At 45.5% G+C, this 20,382-nt stretch overlaps 1 protein-coding gene across 3 annotated transcripts in view; it reads right to left on the reverse strand.

Annotated features, from left to right (window-relative positions):
- Positions 1–20,382, reverse strand: part of LOC121453322 (microtubule-associated protein RP/EB family member 2) — a 138,171-nt gene that overhangs the window by 80,174 nt on the left and 37,615 nt on the right. The window contains exon 1 of one of the 3 annotated variants that reach the window (XM_041660001.1): positions 5,194–5,428. The exons of the other annotated variants lie outside the window; for them this stretch is intronic. Within the exon in view, the coding sequence (XP_041515935.1) occupies positions 5,194–5,312 (119 nt within the window). The 5' untranslated portion in view covers positions 5,313–5,428. Of the gene's footprint in view, positions 1–5,193; positions 5,429–20,382 lie in introns of those variants that run through there. 3 annotated transcript variants of the gene reach the window in all.

Genomic DNA, 20,382 nt, shown 5'->3' on the forward strand with positions numbered 1-20,382 from the left:
CCGCCTTCTTTTTCTGTGTTGAGACAGGGGCTCACAGAGGGTAGGCCAGCCTTTAACTCCTGATCCTTCTATTTTCTATAGTTTGAGTGCAGGGATTACAGGCATGTGCCACCACATCCAGCTTTTAAGTATTCCAACATAATTCATCATGTAAAATGTTATCTTCAAAAAGGAAGTGGTTGCAAATCTATTTGTCCTTGAAAGTGAAATGAAAACAACTTAAGACGTGCTCAGATGAGCCATGGTAAACTTCAGGTCACTTCTGGGACCTTGGACAGGATGAGGACTCTGGGATCAGCCTGAGTAGCTGCCTGGGCCACACCAATCTCCCTGTATCCCTCACACTGATGGACCAGGTACTCTGTTCGCGCTTCTGAGGATCGAGACAGTACAAGGGCTCTACATTAGCCCCTGAATCAGACTGCTGGCTATGAAGGCGACCCCAGGGTCTGCCCCTTCGTGAGGCAAGCTATGCTCACTGCTTCTCCACCAGGAGAGGCACATCTCCCTGTCCTGATCGCTGCTGAGTATAAGTCTTGAGTTTTTCCTTACTTTGTGTCACTGTAGGCTCAGGAAATGCAAACCACTCACTACTCATAGCTGACTGACCAAGATACTGACAACAAAGAAATCTGGATGAGATAGAGGATGAGCTATTCCAACCTGTGACTTTGCTAGCACTTGAGATCTTGAAGAGGCATCCAGCACGGACGACGGCCAGAGAAGACAATCAAACATTTATGGAATTTTCCCATCCAAATGGAATGTCTATATCACCCAGTAATTGCCTCTCCTGGAAACTGAGAGATTATTTGTTTCACTTACACATAGTCCCTAAGAACAGGAAAGATGCTGCATCCAAAAAGCGAACCTGAATCTAGAGGGCGAGCTCATACAGTTGCTCTGTTGACTTCCTGCACCACAAAAGGACACCACAGAGCAGGCCAGCCTCCCCCCGAAGTAACAAGCATCCACATTCCTTTCATAGAGGCTCTGAGGAAGGTCCCCCCAAAAGAAGTCTCAAAGTTGAGTGCCTAGCACAGCATTAAGTAACCTCCTGGGTTTTAGGAGTCCTAAGTCAAATACTAAAGACAAAATCAGTATTTGTAAACCGCTCCTTTGCCGCTAATCCGCAGATGGAAAATGGAGAGAGGTGAGGCCAGACCTCTGGTGTGTGTAACTGTTGTTCTTGCGGGGTATCATCTGAAACCTACACCCTGTAATAGCTTCTACCGATTGGAACATACGTCACAATCCTATATTTTCTAGATCTATACACAGGATATTTTTCTATGTTCCTAAACAACAGTTGACTTAAAAACAAAACAAAGCAGGCTGGATGTTCTAGATGAGTATCTGAGGCTTATTAGCTCCTTTTTTTTACTTTTCTTTACAGTTCACTTCCTGGGGCCAAGTAATTCTTTTCTTAAAGTATTCAGACACACGAGTTGCATGCTGGAATACCAATTCTGAGATGGTCCTCTCTATATGCTCAGTCTCAAAGGCCTAGAGTATGCAAACAAAGATGCTGTGGGCAGAAGGCCAGCTAATAAATCTCATTTCCGACCGGCATCTGCGTAGAACAGAGCTGTAGGGAGTAGCCTCTCCAGGGAGGTCCAGGCCACGACTCATTCGCTCTTTGAATTAAAGATTGTCACCTTGGATGGCCCTCACCACATTTATTTTTTAAGCAGCTCTTAAAATATCTGGATTCCTAACTGCGGTGGGGAGGCGGGGGCTGGAGGCGCTCTGTCGTGCAGTGGGTGTAGAAATGTGTGCGGATGGCTTTACTGGGTCATTTTGATACCTGACTGCTTCTAGTGCAATTTCTAACACAGATGTGATTTTAAAAAGGGGATCCTGCTTTCTAATTAAAGTGCACAGGGCTTTCGATCATGATTTGTTGTTACCTATTGAACTTCAGGCTGTAAAAAATGGACCCTGTTTACATGCATTGATATCTGCCTTATGATGTCTAGACCAGGACCACATCATATTCTTTTTGTGAACAATCTGGTACTTGGCCCCAGGGAACGGCTCACCAGGTAAAGGTGCTAGCTAGCCTCCAAGCCCAGTGGCCTCAGTTTGATCTCCAGAAGTCACATGGTGAAGGAAAGAACACACTCAAGCAAATCTCATCTGTGGTATGTGCACCCACCCACCCTAAATAAATAACAGCAAAAGAAATTAAAAGAAACCAGAGTGACCGCTTGCACATTAGCGGTCCTTGAGAAATGCCATTGTCCTTTCTAGGGGTCCCTGCCTTCTCTTGCCTGCAATGCCGGCAAGGTGAGGCGTACTCCAGTCTACGCTCCCCAAAGTGTTCCTCTTTGGAAACAGAGCACGTTCCCTGTTTACAGACCTGCATGCATGCTCTTAGGCCTTCCATCTCTCTAAGAGTACAATTAAAGGGACTTAAGAGATGGCTCAGAAGTTAAGAGCACTGGCTGCTCTTAGAGAGAACCTGGATTCATTTCTCTGAGCTACATGGTGGCTCATAACTGTCTCTCTCTACCACCAGTTCCAGGAAATACGACACCCTCCTCTGGCCTTGGATGGCACTGTATGAATGTGGTCCATAGATTTACAGGCAAAACAGACATAAAGTGAAAAAAACAAAAACAAAAACACTAGGACTACATAATCTTCATGGTAAGAAGCCCTGTCAAGAAATAAAGCCCGAGAGAGGGGCTGCTGGAGTGGACCTGGGAATCAGTGACAGCCAGGATCAGAACTGCTTCTGGTGTTGCCAGGGCCCTCAGTACACTCAGGCTCTCTCAGGCACCTCACAGAAAACTTCCAGGCATATCTCACTCACTGTTGAAAGCTACCTCGCCTACAGCCAAGGTCAAACTTCTACTTGGTTAAATCTCTGTTGTGGCTTTCAAATAGCCTTCCAAGTTTCCTCAGCAACCAGATAGCTACATTATTCCAGTCTTAGGATGCCAAAGTAAGGGCGGAATGCTTCCTGGATAGAAAAATGTGTCACATTTTTCCCCTTCTCTTAGGTCTCTCCAAAAACTATGCAGTAGTTAATATTGTATTGCTCATTCACTTTGAAAGAAAGCAGGCCAAGGGAGACACCCAGTGTGTCTGTTTCCAAGGGTGTCCTGTACATCATACAGCACAATGGAGCTATGCCGGCAGCTTTCTTCCCTGAGCCAAAGCATCTCTCACTACATCGCCCAGCAATCGTAGTCTATAAAATATGAACACAGGGTTTCCAGAGAAGTTACCAGTGTAGTCAGATCTTTACCAAAAATTTAGGGTTTTCTTTGTTTTAATTGTATATAATTTAAGGTGATACCATAAAACATCAAAAAGCAAAGCAGAAATCATTTAATAAGTAGAAGGAATAACTTGGATTAAAAACACAAACACAATTTCATCATAAAGCACTATCTTTTTTTTTCCCCACAAGAAGGGCCCATTTGACCTTTTTGGCAAACAGTTTTTCATTACCACTTTGAGTTGGTTCATATGAGTAATAAAACCCAATTAGGCAACTTCCTCTGGCCCACGTGGTAAAATGTGTACTCCATCCTAGGAGCAGCAGCTACTGACATAGCGGGGATTAAGATGCTCAGGAAATAAGGGCTTCAAATTTATTGCCTACAAGAACAGTTCAAATAAGTGAGCTTTCAAAGCAACTTGATTTTGTTTATTTTTAAATTCTCTTTCTAGGTTCACCCAGTGGAGAAAGGTGAAAAAGAGAGGGACCTTCCAACAGTGGGATCCCCAAAAGGCAAGTTCCAGAAGTTGAGGACCAACTGTGGCTTACATTACGAGAGTAACAATCACTTGAAATCCGTGAGGATGCCCTGCCAATTCTAGTCATTGGAACCATAAGATGTGAGACTGGGTGATCTCAGGGGGGCAGTCAAAATTAACTTCAAGTATTTATGTAACTGCCAGAGATGGAATAGAGCAGAGGGTGGCTTTTACCTCCCTCCTTTTGAGACAACAAATGGTATCTCTGCTCAATAAGGAATGAAGTGGGGAGTTCGGGAGTCTCCTTTATGATGTGCACATAGAATCTGAACACAGAATATTCTGCCCATAATATTATTTGAGAATTCAGATGGCAGGCTTACTTTAAAAAGTAGTTATTTCCTGTTGCTCACTGGCTCAGAGGCTGCATCCTGCAGGTATGTGTGCTCCACTTTAAAGCAGAAGCATCGCTGGTGGTTATGAAGGTTACATTTAAAAATAACCACCTCAGTACAAAAGAACTTCAGAGGAAATACAATCTGAGCTATCCGTCTCCCTGTACGTCTGGCCTTGAGCTGCCTAAGATCAAGCTACATTCTGCATCACATTGTTATCCTTATTAAACAATGCAAACAATTTTAATGAGCTTATCTATGGGAACATATTGCCAGATATGTTAATGCAAAAATGATGCCAACGACACAGGCAACTCATTAATCAAAAGGCTCACAATACAATGACCCATAGCATTCCCATCCTCAAATCAGACCTCAGCAAAAATATAAGGAATCACCTTTCTGGCATAAATAAGAAGGAAGGACTCCTCCACCCATGCAGAGGCCATAAAACTCTTCAGAAAATGCATAGCGGCGCTGGGTTTTGGTAGGTTTCCTTTTTGTCGTTGTGGGGTTTTTTGTTTTTGTTTTTTCTTTCTTTTTTTTTTTTTCTTAACCCCTAGGTCTGAAACAGTCTAGGCTCTTTCTAATCAGCCTCGGCTTCCATGGAGAGATTTTGGTGAATGTCTGACACTGTGACCTCTGCTGTCAATTCTTGCACCAATCAGCGTGCAGAATTCTTACAAAGCTCCATCAATCTGGCGGTTTAACATCACACACTGCAGCTTCATCTAGAGGATTCCATCTTTTCCTGCATGCTCCCCAGGTTAAGCGCAAGCGCGCTCCTCACCATCCTCCCTTTCTCGCCATTCTCCCGTTTGTTTGCTCCTTTAGTGCCCGCCACCTAATGGTTCCTTTAAATGCTAAAAGGGAAGGAGGAGAGGAAGTGCTGAGCCTGTGTCCCTTCGGGGATGCAGGAAGATGGCATGCAGGGAAGAGATGGAGGGAGACCTCTTGCAGGCAACAAACCTATTCGCCCGCGGAAGCCTCCATGCTCACCCCACCGACACAGGACCCTGCAACCAAGCAATCCCGGCCTCCGCGTTACGTAACGGGACGGACCGTCCGCAGCCACCCGTGCCAGTACCTGTAGGACCGCTCCCCGCGCACTGTGTGCTTCCGGAAAGGAATGATGGTCCCGTTATCCTGGATGATGTCGTTGTTGTTCTCGCCATTTGGGGACAAGGTTTGGGTCGGCCCAGGCATTGGCGCTCTCCCGACAGAGGGAACACACGCGGAGGCTGGCTGGGGCGAAGGGCTGTGTCTCCCCGCTGCTTACTGCTCACTCTGCAGCCGCGCTCTGCTCCTGCTCCGCGCCCGGCCCCGCCCTCCCAAAGCCACGCCCTCGAAGGCCACTCCCTCTCACGTCAGGGCGCCTGCAGCAGCGGCAGCGACTGGTCACGTGCCCAGTGTCGCCATAGCAACCCGCTAACTCGTAGACTTGCCGAGGTTCACGCAGAGCGGCTCAGCGTGAGCGCCCGGGGCTGCAGGCTACAGAGCAAGGGGCTGGCCGGCATCTGGCGTGGACCCGCCCTGAGCCGGAGTGAGAACCGGCTCTTCCTTTAGCTGCTTCCTCTCAGACCAAGCTGCCCCTGCAGCTGGACACACAAAGGATTCATGCCCAGGCCTGGGGTAGCTCCAAGGCCCAGGACAGGAAACGTGGTCAGGTTGCAGGACAAACCCACAAAGACCTGGAGGCTAGCTTCTAGGGAAGGTGGGGGACTAAAAGGGTTAAGCTTTCCCTTGTCCTCTGTTCTCCAAAGCAGCCACCTCCTGCTTAAAAGAAGCAGAAAAATAAAACCTGTATGGAAACTACATCTTCTGAGACCATACCGTGAGGACGACCGTTACAAATTAAATGACTCTGTACAAAATAATTTACCAATTGTGATTTTTTTAAAAAAATTATTTATGTAATCACCAGTTTATAATATCACCGTTAGAGAAACCTTTTTTTTTCCTTTATAAAAGCAGGCTTGTGTTAGGACTAGGCTAATCTTGAACTTATAATCACCTTGTTCAAATTACCAAATTCTAGGATTATCTATGCCCCAAGGCTCAGCTGTCCTCTATTTCTTTTCCCTGCCCTTTGATTCCTATCATCAATTCTCTGTCCTTTATTGATATGTGGATTAGACAAGTGACCACCTCATTTAACATTTGGAAGCTCAACGCTCAGGCTGTTTCAGCAGTGCAAATGGTATTTGCAAATAATTTGCTGTAAGTCAGGAACCATTATCCCCAATTTAAAAACGGACATGCTAGAAAAAGACCACACCGGAAGTGATGAAGCAAGGCTAGTAAATGACACATTTTTTTTTAACAGTGTGACCACCCACTAGTGACCTGTGATGTTATAAACCTAGGTATGAAGTATTTCAGTACGTGTCCAAAATATTATGAAAAGATGAATGCGTACAGAATTGCAAGTACCATGCAAAGCCTGGGGTTTCGATAATAAACAGCCCCCACCGAGGACCAGCGCTGTCGCTTCCTGAGTGAAGAGGGTCTGGATTCTCTACTCGTTAGAAGCTCTCTCTGGATATCCATAAAGTGGATAAAGAAGAAAATTTGGGGGTGTAAAAAGCCCCACATGAGTGAGGATAAAGGGCAAAGTTCCCAGTTACGGCTTCCTCCACCATTGGCCACTATGTGGCCTATCATGGTCCCCATAGTGTGATACAGATATTAATAACAAAAATTCTGTCATTCCTGAAAATTCAACAGCATGTGTCCCCAGTTATGAGTTATTTCTGTGTCAACCTTCTGGGATTGGAATCAAATGTTCCACAGCACAGATGGTAATGATAATCTCGAGCAAGCCCCTCCCCATTTCCTTTCTATTTTATACTCGACTTTTGGCCAGTGACTTTAATAATTTTATTTTTTCTGCTTTTTCAGTTAGTTCCACAGGACAAAAACTTCCTTCCTCTGAATCCATCTCATGATAGTTGTTTTTCTCATCCAATCAGGATCCAGTTCTGACAGAAGACTTCCTTAGGAGCACGGAGAGCTGTTCAAGAAGTACACCGGGTGTCATTCCCATCCAACAGCCAGCTAAAAGGAGCTGGGACTGTGGCCGTTAGGAGGCAACTCGACACACACTTCCTCTTGCTGTTTCTGTTACTTGACCCACTTGCTAATTTCTCCACTGACTTCTTTCCTCTCGCAGAAGCTTTCCCTTTCCGGTAGTCGGTCTGAAATAGCGCCCGCGGATCAAATGCACTGTTTTCCCACCGTGCCCTCTCAATGGGGGTTCTTTCATGGAGCTCACTTTGGCATGATGGTGAGGACTAATTTGGTCAAAATTTGAATGTCCAGTCCATCGCTTTAAACTCATTTCTACCAGTCTGCAGAGTAAACATCCCTGCCTATCCACCCTTGTCCGGTTGTTCAAGAAGGAGGGAGTGATGACCAAAAATGTAGTCAGTAGGCTGAAAAGGGAGGGATAGTGGACTCTCAAGCTCTTGTAAATCTTCCTCTATGACCGCTCAGAGCCTTGCTACTATAAAGGGACCGGAGAGTTCCCGAGAGCGGCCATTACCCTCTAAGATGCGGGGGTAACAGGGGTAATAATCTAAAAACATTAAACAGATGCCTTTCGTTCCTCTCACATAAATCAGGTTACCTGGCAGCTAGTCTCCAATTTAGCCTTGGGGGAAAGAGGAAGGCAAATCCCACTTTGGGGAGAGTATGATTCAATATGGGAAAATACAGATGGAATGAGGCAGAGAAAAACCCATCCTTTCAAGGCCCAACCAAATGAATGTAGGAATAAAGGTTAAAACAATCAATCAATCAATCAAAAGGCAACTAGTTTCCCAGTCTGTCTCCTAGAAGAGACATCAAATAGGCTGAAGGTCCTGCCAAAATCTAGGGGACGTCCTTTGGTCTCATTTCACACTGAGAAGTCTAGGGAATGGCTATAGTTGAAGGAACGTCTCATTAATCCTATTCATTCCCAAGAGAGGTGCAGCCTGTCCCAGTGAAGACCTCCTTGCTTGATAAGGTCCAGCCCTGCTCCCCAGTGAAGAATGCTTACAAGCTATGGCTCCATCACAGTGCAGACCCCTTTCCTAACAAGGTGTGGCCTGTCACAGTGTCACCACACTTCAGGAAGCTCAGGTAATGATAGTAGTGATGGCAAGGGTGTTATCACAGCAGATGCCGAGGGACACGAAAAGTTCACAGGAACTCAAATAGGAGAGATAGCTAGCTGTGAGAAAAGGGACACAGTGTCAGAGCCAAGTGTGTAGGTGCTGCTGAAGAGTTCACCACAGGGACTGGAGAGACGGCTCAGCAGTCAAGAGCACTGACTATTCTTCCAGAGGACCCGAGTTCAATCATTCCCAGCACCCACAAGGCAGCTTACAACTGTCTGTAACTCCAGTTCCAGGGAATATGACACCTTCACAACAATGTACATAAAATAAAGTTGAGAGAGAGAGAGAGAGAGAGAGAGAGAGAGAGAGAGAGAGAGAGAGAAGCATGGGACCAACAGTCCCACCCCACCCACCTTCTGGCTTTCTATAAGACCTTCACATCCATTCAGTCCCCAGACCTCGGGGAAAGGGGGTAGGCACTTAGAAATCGGCTATTTACCTAAGAGATGGAGCTCAAAGGTCTCTAATCTGAAAGATGCTGTAATACAGGGAGCTGGCAAGCTTCAAACTTTCTGGTTCCCTAGTCCCCAATAGGTTAAGGGAGGTCACAAGGATGAAAGGCGGTGTCTATGTATACCTAACCGTGGATTACAGTTTTGTTGTGTACCCAGAGGGTTACCAAAAACTGTGTGCAGACTACAGTCCTATGGCTCCAGGTGCCCAGGGTGGGGGGGGGGGCGCACTCCTCTCACCAAGCAGCTATTAAAGTTGGGGCTCTGGCTCAGGCAGCTGTGGGGGCTGGGCTTGGTTTACATACATACACTGCTATGTAATTTTGACAACTTGTTTCATATCTTTACGATCTTGTTCCCTGATCTATAAAGCCGTGTAGTGATACTGGCTTCACTGTGTCGCTGTGGGGTTAGATTACGGACTGCACTGAAAGCCCCTGACCTTGAAACTGGCAAAATACTCAGGCTCTGACCTCAAGACACTTCCAGGGCTGAGGGTGATGAGAGAGTACAACACAGTTACAGTACAAGGGCTAAGATCAGCACCAAACTCACAGTGGGTCTGTGTTCTCTGGACGGCTGTCCATCACCAGCAGTAACAACAGAAATCTTTTCTGATCACTTCCCAGGCAACACTTCCAGTGCTGCTGTCACGGAGCAGAGCCTGGCAGGCGGGAGGCACTAGAGGAATGCAATCATTCATTTGTTCAGTGAGTGTTTCAGGGGAAGAACAGGTTGTTAGCTATTGGATGGATACCACCCTTCTTGCCCATCAGCCTAGGTGCTTATCCTGGAGGCAGGGTTGTCTTTAGAATGACGAATGGAATGGGGAGGAAGGATGGAGGCGAAAGGCTTTTGACAGAGGCAGGAAAGGGTGTGCTCCCTGCAGGACACTGCAGGCTGCTCTGTGCGAAGGGAAAGCAGAGTGCACAGTGGCAGAGGCCAGCAGGAAGAGGCTCTAAAGGCTGGCTGTGCTGAAGAGCTTGGCTGAAATCTGAAGTGATCTGCAAGCAGGAAGTACAGAGAGGGCAACTGACGATGACATTTGCATACTGAATGATGATGATGGTATGGAAGAAGAGTAAACCCAGCTCCCAAATCTATAACAAACAAAACCAAAACAGTGAAGATTTAAACCAACAGATCAAAGGACTTTAGAAGCAAGCACACATTTGAAAATTCAAATACATGTTAGGGTTTGGTAGATAACAGGCCAGGTGATGGGAATGGATTGAGGGTAGGTAGGAGGTAGTGAAGGAAAGAGAAACATCTCACAGAGGTCCCAAGCATCAATTAGCAAGTTTAGGAATACAGATTAAATTGTTGCTTTGGAAGAAAGTTTCTCAAAGTGCATTTCAGTCACAGAGAAAAACCCACAGGATGTGCTATTAGCTGTCAGACCATGGGTGAGTCCTTCAGCATTTGTTGAATGCGCGTGTGTGTCTCAATCTTATCTGTGTTTGATGTGGATACGCACTAATTTGCAGATAATTGTCTCCAAAGTGCTGCAGCAGCCGCTCTCACTCACGCAGCAAGATAAGACCCTTTGGAATTTTTTAAAAGCTGAGCGATAAAGAGAGAAAAGTAGGAAAGGAGGGAGTCTGCCTATGGCTACATATCCTAGGAAAGGAGAGGTCTCTAGGGCCAGGTGGCACAGAAAGTTTGCGTAAGATAAGAACCATGAGAGAAGCATTTACTCCATTTGGGGAGTTGTTCTCAAGATATTTTTAAAGGGTAGATTTCAGACCAGGCCCATCAATGTTGGCTGAAGAAAAGAAAGGCGTCTTTCAAGGAGGAGGGAAAGCTGAAATTCTTCCTGAAGACATGAGCTTGGCAATGAACCTTATATCAAAGGGAAGAAAAAGGTGTTATGTACATAGACTCAGGAGCTAATGGGCTTGGTAAGCATTTGCCTTAAAATGCTCGTCCTTGCAATCTTGTAAGGGACTGATGCACACACAGCTTATAAGCTGCACCAGCTGGATTGCTACCCCTCCCAAACTCTAGAGGAGTCAGTGTCTGTTTGGGTGGAAGCTTCACCTCTGTCCCTGGCATCCAAATATCCAAAGGGCCTGGAATGTTTGAGTGAAAGTTCCATCCCAAGCCCCCTCCCCTGGGAGTTGCCTCAATCCAGACTCTACCTCCGAGAAAGCCTACCAAATGATGACCCCTCCACGGCGAGGCTCAAGACTACTCCCACAGAGTATTTAAAATGCCCCGAGAACAAATACGTGGTTTTCTGGTCTTCCTTCCCATCTTCTCTCTGGGGGCCTGGAAGCATTAGTATCCATTAAACCTGGGCTTTTTCTAATTTGGTTTGATTTGGTCTGATTTGGATTATTGTGTCGGCTGAGAGGTTTATCAGGGCACAAAAACTTTTCAGTGTCCACTCCCTCCAAAGCTAAAACAAGCAAATAAAAACTCAAGGTATTTGAAATGTATGTTGGGCACGCAGGGTTTCTCAGGCAGACCCAGAGGCCAGAGAGTAATAGCCAAAGGCTTCATCTACCAGATACACACAAAGATGACTGGATAGGACACCAAGCTAGGAGTTCTCTCAGGACAGGAACATCAACAATGGCATATTGGCAGAGCTATTCTCTCTCTTCTCTTCTCTCTGCATTGCCTTGGATTTGAGAACCAACAAAAACAAACAAACAAATAAATAAATAAATAAAAATCCAAAATTTAACATAACCCACTGGATGGACCAGGACTGGCTAGGAACCCGATTCCATCCTGGAAGTGCCTTCTCATCATCAAGCCTTTTCCAGGCTTCCCGTGTTTGTGGATGCTGATCTTCATCACCATCAGAGGCGTTCACAGGTGTGGCACCACCTCTGAGGGAGGCTTCTCCAAATACAGACAGGAGATTCCACTTGGCAGTGGCCTCTGCTGCCCTAGGACAGGCCATTCTCACATGTGCGTCCTCTATTATTTCAAATGGGAGGTTCTGTTTACCAGTGACTTACAATACGCTACACACTCCACATTACATCAGTGAGTAAGTACATGATCTGCTGGCCAGTGGCGCTGTCCTGAAATCACATTAGTGATATAGAAGAGAATTTGGATTTGATTGGTGTTTCCTACGGGCTTGGTAAGAATTTCGTGATACAAGCATGCTTCCTGGCTTTAGACAATACAATTTATTTAATCAAAGTTGATAAATGTTCTTTCCCAGATTCGGAAAGACCTTTTCAGAACTAACCTACATGAGTTTGTTCCTCCAGAACTGGCATTTTGTTTTGTTTGGTTTGAGGCAAATTCTTACTATGTCGCTCTGACTATCCTGGAATTCACTATGTAGTTCAGACTGGCCTTGAACTTACAGAGATCTGCCTACCTCTGTCTCACAAGTGCTGGAGTACTGGCCTTTTTGAAAGACCCAAACAAATGACTAACCTCTTTTTCAGACCAAACTCAAGTTCTCTGGAAGAACAGCAGGCTCTCCTAACTGCAGAGTAATCTCTCCAGCCCCTAGTACCGACTTTTGAGATCATTGGTCTTTGCATGTAGGTTATGAGCCATGCCAATAGCTTAGTGGATTTATCCAGAAGGCAGGGTTTTGCAGGTCTCCAGTGTGCCAGCAAAATAGCAAGATTTGCATGATGTTAAAATATAGATTATTCATTCCATCATATAAGATGGTAAGAGTTCTGTGTTGAGTTTTCTCTAATTTACTTTTTCTTAAATTTTCAAAAGGTTTAGTTTTTTTTTTTGGAGTAACTTAACACGATGGGGATGCAGTTTTCAAACATTTGCAGAACATTACAATTTTTGCAGTCATTCAATCAAATCTACAATGTCAAGTTCCAGTCCATTAAATAAAATGTGTTTTTGAACTACAGCATCTGGTTAAATCTCAGAGCGTTAAACACATTCTCTAGAGAAATACAGAGTAATAAACATAGTGAAACATTTATTATCACACGAATACAGAAACCAAGCAACCATGCTTGCAGAAACCAAGGAAAACCCACTGTGATACCAGTGTTTGTCTGAGGGCTTAACCTTTCTTTGGCGAGTACTTACTGAGGACTTACTGTGTGCCAGGCTAATTTAGGCATTGGAGAAACAAATACACAGACAAAATCCCTTGCCTTCATGAACTTGCGTTCCTGATGTGTTCAAGGATGTGTATTGGGTGGGGTGAAGAGAGATTAGAAGCAGTGTGTCAGATGGTGGTAAACGCTGCAGGAAAATATAAAGCTGGGAGAAACGATGGGACGGTTTTAAATGGGCTGCTCGGGGCCGGCATTGCCACAGTGATGATACTGATCCTGTGACTTGGAAGAGAGGGAGAGCGGTGTGGACCACAGCAAGTGCAAAGGCCCTGAGGTGGGAGAGGGCCGTAAGGTGCCTTTGTGGCAGAGGGAGTGTGTGTGCTTGTGTGGTGCAGAGAGCAGGGAGACAGCTGTTGGCAATGAGGTCAGAAAAATCACAGAGAGGCCACAATGTGCAGGGCTTTGAAAATTCATTGTAAAAGTCTTTGGCTTAAAGCCAACGTTGGAGACCGTTCATATGTAGTAGTGTTAGCAGTGTGGGCACACATGTGGAATGCTCCCTAATTATAGCAAGAACAGCACCTAATATTTCAGTGCTTTTTATGGGCCAAATGTTATGCTTTACAGTGTGTCGGTATTTTCATCCTCAAAGAAACGTCAAAGAAACGGGCTATTTGAAGTCCCATTTGTCAAGGAGGTAACTAGCTAGATGACTTCACAAGATCAGCAGCCGGGATGTGGCAGAGCTGGGCATGAGCAAGCCTGTCATATGTCAGAGAGTCAGAGAGTCTTCTTTGGCTTGCTGGACTCACCTTTCAAGCTGGGGTCTGGTTAACCCGAGAGGAGGAATGCGGAATCCAGGTCAGTGAGGGGGAGGGGCGAGCTGCAGAAGGTCCGAGGAATGTAGGAAGCAAGGAATGTCAAGTGAGGTCCAGCTAAGAGGCAGAGAGCCCTGAAGTCAGAGGCTAAGCAGGAGACCAATGTTCCAGGGGACGAGGGATTAGAAGAAATGAGGACAGAAACAAGCTATGGCCGAGAGAGAAAAAAGCTAGAGGGTAGAGGAAGAAACACTAGGATTTTGGGTTACCAGTGTCTATGATTGAGAGAAAGAACGATTTTTCTACCCTGATTTATTGTGATTAATGATTTTAGTTCACTGTGAGCCTCAGCTAGCAGTGCCCATCTCTTGGATGCCTTCTGAAAGCAGAGGAGACCACAGGCATTTTTTGGTATTTGTATTCAAAGTTTAAATCTGTTTTCGTTTTTACTATGCCAAGATGTTGTAATTCACCCATCCAGCTCTAGACATGGCTATTTGGATGTGTTCGCTAAAATGTGCCTGTGTCTGAATTTATGAAATTCCTTTATTTCCTCCTCCCACTTATTTCCATGCTAAAATAGGAACATATCTTCATGGAGTTACTAGATAGGACGTCTTAAAAGTGGTAGGAGCATGCAGGGCTCAGTCCAATAGGGAAAGACATGAAGAGGTTCTAAGTATCACTAACAAATCAATAACCTTCCAGAAGATTCCAAGGCTTTCAAGAGAAGATTTCCTCAGGGGTTCTCAAATGTCAGCCAACCTATTGAGCTTTATTTGTTAAATCTGATCCTGCAAAGTTGAAACCCAGCGAAGAGACTCCTTGATGCAATCAAGAAGGCCAGAGGAGTGGGGAAGCTGCAGTATCAGGTACCAGTCCGTAGACTTTCAGAACCACTCAAAGCCCAGGGCAAGAGAGGCGGGATGCTAGGAGGGAAGGGCTTCGTGAGCCTGGGCCCCCTCTGTCAAGCCTGGTGTGTAGCAGCAGAGTTGTGGCTCTGGGACACCTCTTTACAGTGTGTCAAGGCCACAGAGGGAGGCTGCTGGAAGCACAAGTAATGGGAGAGGAATCCCCCAATTCCTGACCTCATCCAAATAAAATCCGTGAGAAGAAAATTAAAGCATCTTACTTCATTATGGAGAAAAAAAAAAGGAATGCAACTGGAAATTATGAAGTAAGACTAAATTTCTACCAGAAATGTTTTAATTAGTGTTCATAGCTTGCTTCATCAGAAATGGCTTTAATTAGATCTTGGAGTACCCAGTGTCTTCATGTTTTCTGCTTTGTTTTTTTTTTTTGTTTGTTTGTTTGTTTGGTTTGTTAGTTGGTTTTTTCGAGATAGGCTTTCTCTGAAGCTTTGGAGCTCAACCTGGAACTCGTTCTGTAGACCAGGCTGACCTCGAACTCACAGAGATCCACGTGTCTCTGCCTCCTGAGGGCTGGGATTAAAGATGTGTGCCACCACCACCCAGCCTGTCTTCATGTTTTTAATCTGTATTGACCCAGCATCTACAGAACACACACATAAATTGTAAGCATTGACGCGAGGGTCTACTCATAGAGGGAAGCACACAAAAACAGTGGGCCACCTTCAAGAAGCTTCCGTGTCACACTTTTATCTAAACAAATCAGACCCGGAAATCGGAAGGCATCTCAATCTTTTAATTAAAAAAGAATTGCTTTCTTTTACTCCATGTGTGCAAGTGTTTGGTCTGTATGTGTATCTGTGTCTGAGGAGGTCGAAGAGGGAGCCAGATTCCCTAGAGCTGGAGTTATACACGGTTGTGAGCTGTCACGTGGGTGCCAGGAACTGAGCCCAGGTCCTCTGGAAGAGCAGCCAGTAATCTTAACCCAGATCTTCCTCTCTCCAGCCCAGAATCCCAGTTTCACTCAGTCTTAACCACTTATAGAGAGACCCAATGAATCATCAGTCAGCTGACGCACCAAGACTCACTCAATTCTCAGGATTAACTGTAATTCAACCATCTTCTCAATGCCCTCCAGGCCGCATTCCAGCCTACTCTGAGCCCTCCCGTCAGTGTTCAAGGAATCATCCCCAATAAGAAATGGGCCTGCGTGCAGAGAATATTACTGTTCCACCCTTCTGTGGAATTAAATAGTTCTTTGAACCTGAGTGGAGAGGCTTTCTCTTCGGGCTGTCAGCCCCCAAATCATGACACAGAGACTTATTAGTAGTTATGAATGCTCAGTCTTAGTTTAAGCTTGTTTGTGGCTAGTTTTTTTAAACATAAATTAATCAGTTTCTTTCTATCTGTGTTTTGCCTCAGGGTTCTTCCCCCCCACCCCCACCCCTTTCTTTCATTCTGAATATCCTACTTTCCTGCTTCTTCAGTGTTTGTCTGGTGTCTGTCTGTCTGTCTAGCCCCAAGTATATCTCCCTTTCTCCCTTGTTCTCTTCTCTTCTCTGTGTGTGTATGTGGGTGTGTTTGTGAGGTCTCTCTCTCTCTGTATATTTATGGGGTCTCTCTCTCTCTCTCTCTCTCTCTCTCTGTATATTTATGGGGCCTCTCTCTCTCGTTCTCTTTTTAGATTCCCCTTCTACTTATTTTCTCTCCCTGCCAGTCTCACCTATCACTCTACTGCCTAGCTATTGGCCATTTAGCATCAATCAGGTGCCTTAGGCAGGCAAAGCAACACATCTTTATATCATTAAACAAATGTAGCATAAACAAATGCAACACATCTTTGCTTAGCTAAAGTGATATTCTACAACATCTGGTGGTTTAGCAGAGCTTGGCTATGAGGGTGGGTTCAGTGATAGAACTATGGCCCAAGACGTATAGAGCTACAATGTGTGTGTGTGTGTGTGTGTGTGTGTGTGTGTGTGTGTGTGATTCCTTATTAAAGACAGCACTAGAGAATTAAGAAAACAGCATAAATGATATATATCTCATAATTCTGATAGAAAGAATAGCAAAGTAGAGAAAATTCCTGGTTAGATTTCAGATTTACATTTGAGCCTGAGTGCCAGTACTTACTTGCAAGTTATCCAACCCTGGCCAAACTGTTTAACTGCTCTTAGCTTTAGCATCTTCATTCATAAAGCAAGATTTCTAGTGAGGCAACATGTTGACATGTTAGCTTTGGTTCTACTTTGTCCCCTGTGGTCATAATTATCTTTTTTGCCACTCATCCCCTCAAGAAAGTGGACTTTTTCTCATCTCCTTGAATCTGGAAGGATCTTACAGAGTTCTATAGATATAATTCCAGCCTCTTCTTTCTCTAGACCAAGATCTGGTGGCAGCTTTGGCTTCAGCGCCCCAGCAGTCATTGTCCCCCCCCCCCCCCGAAGCCCGCTTCCCTGGGGACCACCACGCTGTGTGCAGAGACCCTGAGGATGAGACTCCAAGAAGAAAGGGAGGAAGGAAGGGGGAGAAACTGCACAGAATTCCAGGGATCCAGAGTTGTGACTGAAGAAGAAGCCTGTCACCAAGGCCAACCCACAGGGACACATGCCTAGCTCTGCCCTTAATATCTGATTTAGGAACCATGAGAATAACAAAATGCTTATTTCAAACTAGCCAGTTCTGAGGTGTTCTCTTATGCCACGCTACCCCGTTGGTTCCGCCATACTTCTGCCGGGTTAAGGCAGCCAGCATTTTGTTATTGCCCTAAGTCTTGACATTGACTGGGCTTAGCTGGGAGATTGTCACAGTTCCTCACAAAGCTGTAGTCAAGGGACAGCTGACTTCTGAAGTCAGCTAAGGTTTCCTCAGTCTCGTGAGGAGTGATGTCTTTTTGTTAGGAATTTAGTTGTAGCTATAGTTAGAACACCTAGACAAGGCTTTCTACAAGGCATGGACTCCCTCGTAGCACAGCAGCTAGGGTCCAAGTGATAAAGAACAGGCCAAAGGGCATTCTAGAAATCACAGCCCATCATTTCCACACACCTGGTCCAGGCATCCGGAAAGGTCCCCTTGGATCGAAGAGGAACATCCTAGATACCCACAACAGGAGGAGACCCTAGTGGCCATCTTTGGAAAGAACATTCTGCTAAACCACACACACTCTGACTTGCCTTCTCTCTTCCTATGCCCAGAGCATAGGCCTTTTAAAGCAGAAATATCAAAGAAAAGAAAGCCACACTCGAGACTGAGTCCTGAGTCTGATGTATAAGCTCCAACCAGACAGAATAACACGCAGAAGAAAACCTCGTCAGCCTCAAAAGTAACTTTCAAGTATGCAAAGCTGAAATCACTGGCATACTTAGACCTGAATCACTGGCATACTTAGACCTGAAGGTTGCCAGCGTGAGCCACAGGACTCGGTGACTGGCTGGAGATTAAGTGTGTTCTGTGTCACTAAGGGAGAGCCCTGCTCTGCCTCTCCTCCTCTCCAGCCACACCTCACAGCTTCAGAGTCTAAGGTCGGAGAGAAACTTTCTGCTTATGTCTGGATGCCAAAGCCCTGGGAGGTTGTTGAGTCACCTTAGCATGGGGCCCAGGTTCAGGTGAAGGGCTGCAGGCCACACCAAGTTTTCTGCAGTGCTGCTAAATACCATGGTAGCAGGGACAGGAAAGTCAGCAGAAAACAGGCCCTGTTGGCGGTGTGCAATGTCCAAGGAAGGGACCTGCCCCAGCAGTGAGGGGAAAAACCAAGGCTCCGTCTGGCTTTCCAGAGGCACGTAGTAAAAACACGGGCCTGGGCTACAGCATCTGTATTTCTAACTACCATTTCCCATTTCTAAAGACAGAGAAGCATGAGTTAGCTCAGCAACACTGGCCCCTACAGCATTTGGCAAGGATTCTTCTCCCCTTGGCATTTCCAGACCTTCTGAGCTGGACTTATAACCAGTGGTCAGTTTTGATCCTTCAGGCCGTATCCTGTCCCCAGTCCCTTGTCGTATCCCAGCTCCCCTCAGCCCCCTGATTTCATCACTGTAGCTCTTCCTTTCTCTGACCTTGGGCATCCCTTCCTCCCCTCTCCCACACCTCACAGGCTACTCTGCACCCCTCTTCCTGCAGCTTGTGAGTCCTTCTGGAGAGCTGCTTCCTTTCTTCTGGCTGAATCTACACATCACCTCTATGTCTCTTCCTTCCTTTTTAAGAAATATCCAGTGGTCTCCTGTCGCTTCAAGATAAACTTTCCAAGTCTTACCTTAGTCCTTTTGGCCCTAAGCAACCTACCTTAGAATTTACTCCTCCTGCCCAACTACATAGGATTAAGAGACATAGTTGGTGGCCTTTGGATGGGAGGCATTAGATCTATTTCCAGGTATCAGCACTAGTGAAGACTCCTCTATTCAAATCTTTCATGAGTGCTTGGGTAGAAATTGTTCTTCATTTTTCTACTGGGCCCTGTCAGCTGAGTACCATTTGGAAAGAACTTTAGCTGCTCCATTATGAAGCAAGGGAGACGACAGCAAATTAGTCAAATGAATTGCAGTGATGTAAGTGTGTGCTGGCGCATGCCTTTAATACCAACACGCAGGAGACAGAGGCAGGAGACAGAGGCAGGCAGATCTCTGTTAGTTTGTGGCCAGTCTGGTCTACAGAGAGAGTTCCGGGACAGCCAGGGCTGTTACACAGCAAATTCCTGTCTTGAAAAACAAAACAACAAAGCAATGATGTGCACTTCACAGTACAGCAGTGTTTTCTCCTGAGAGAGGACGAGAGAGCCTGGACTGTTCAGCCACCGCAGCCTCATCTTTACAACTACAATGATGTAACCAGATTACATCATTAAAGGCAGATACACAAGGTTTTCAGCAGCCCGAAACAGCTTAAAAATTCATAGGAACCATTGGTTGGGAGACATAAGGACTCAGAACGTTGCTATTTCCTCTGATGACTAGACCACTTAAGTTCCACAGAGAGTAAATGCTGAGGCTAGCTGGCAAGTTAAACAAAACGAAAACACAAAACAACCAGTTTCTTTGGCTGATCCCTTTAGACAGAACCAGTGGAATTTAGCAGCCTGCATGCAAAGTGCTCAGCTCTGGCTAAGCAAGCCGCTGCAAAGTAGGCTCCTCCCACGCTAACATCACTTGAAAACCGTTTCCTGACGTTTGGACATGGTGCTGTGGAGTGCAGCCAACTGACTTTACAGTGGTTATGAAACAGTGGCGGATCTGGGCTTAAGGCATGCCCTGTACAAAGGCAAAGGACCCATCCCGATTAAGAGAAGAAACACAGCTCTGTGAGCAAAGCCAAGGTGAGAAGCTGAGTGTGTCTAAACAGAAAGAAAGGCAGTTTCCTGTGTCCCCGAAGACCTGACACTTTTCTTTTGATTTTTCCTTTCTCTCTTTACAAGCAAAGGAACCCTGTATTTCTATGCTTTAATTTTATCCCGCGGTCATTTATAACAGGAAAAAAAGACCTAACAAAGAGCCAAGTAAGAATCAGTTACGTCACAGGGGGAAGCACACCCCTCCAATCTCAGGGAAGTCGAGGAAGAGGGCTGTCATAAGTTCCACCTGGCCTGTGTTACAGGGAGAGAGGGTATTGTCCCAACTCACAAGTCAAATCAATGAAAGCTATATGACTGTGTGCCAGACACTGTCAACCTGAAGTGCTGAAGCTTTCTTGCTTGAAGATTTTGGCTAAACATGATGCTTTATCTGGGCGTGGTAGTGTCTTTGTAACTGTTGTGCCCCATGATGCCCAGCCTCGTTGTTTTTCAGTAATTGCCTTAATTTTAACACCATGTACTAGCTATAACTGTAGATGATAATAAAATAGTCTCACACTAGCTCAGAATGAAGTATAATAAAGGTTTCTTTACTTAGGGGTAAACCTCACAGTATCTTAAAGGCTATTGGCTGAAGGAGTTCCCATAGCATGTAACTACTAACGTGGTTCAGTGTGGTATTC

This window comes from Microtus oregoni, unplaced genomic scaffold (genome assembly GCF_018167655.1).
Source record: "Microtus oregoni isolate MIOR12 unplaced genomic scaffold, Mior012 000011F_ref0000422, whole genome shotgun sequence".
NCBI classification, from domain to species: Eukaryota; Metazoa; Chordata; class Mammalia; order Rodentia; family Cricetidae; genus Microtus; species Microtus oregoni.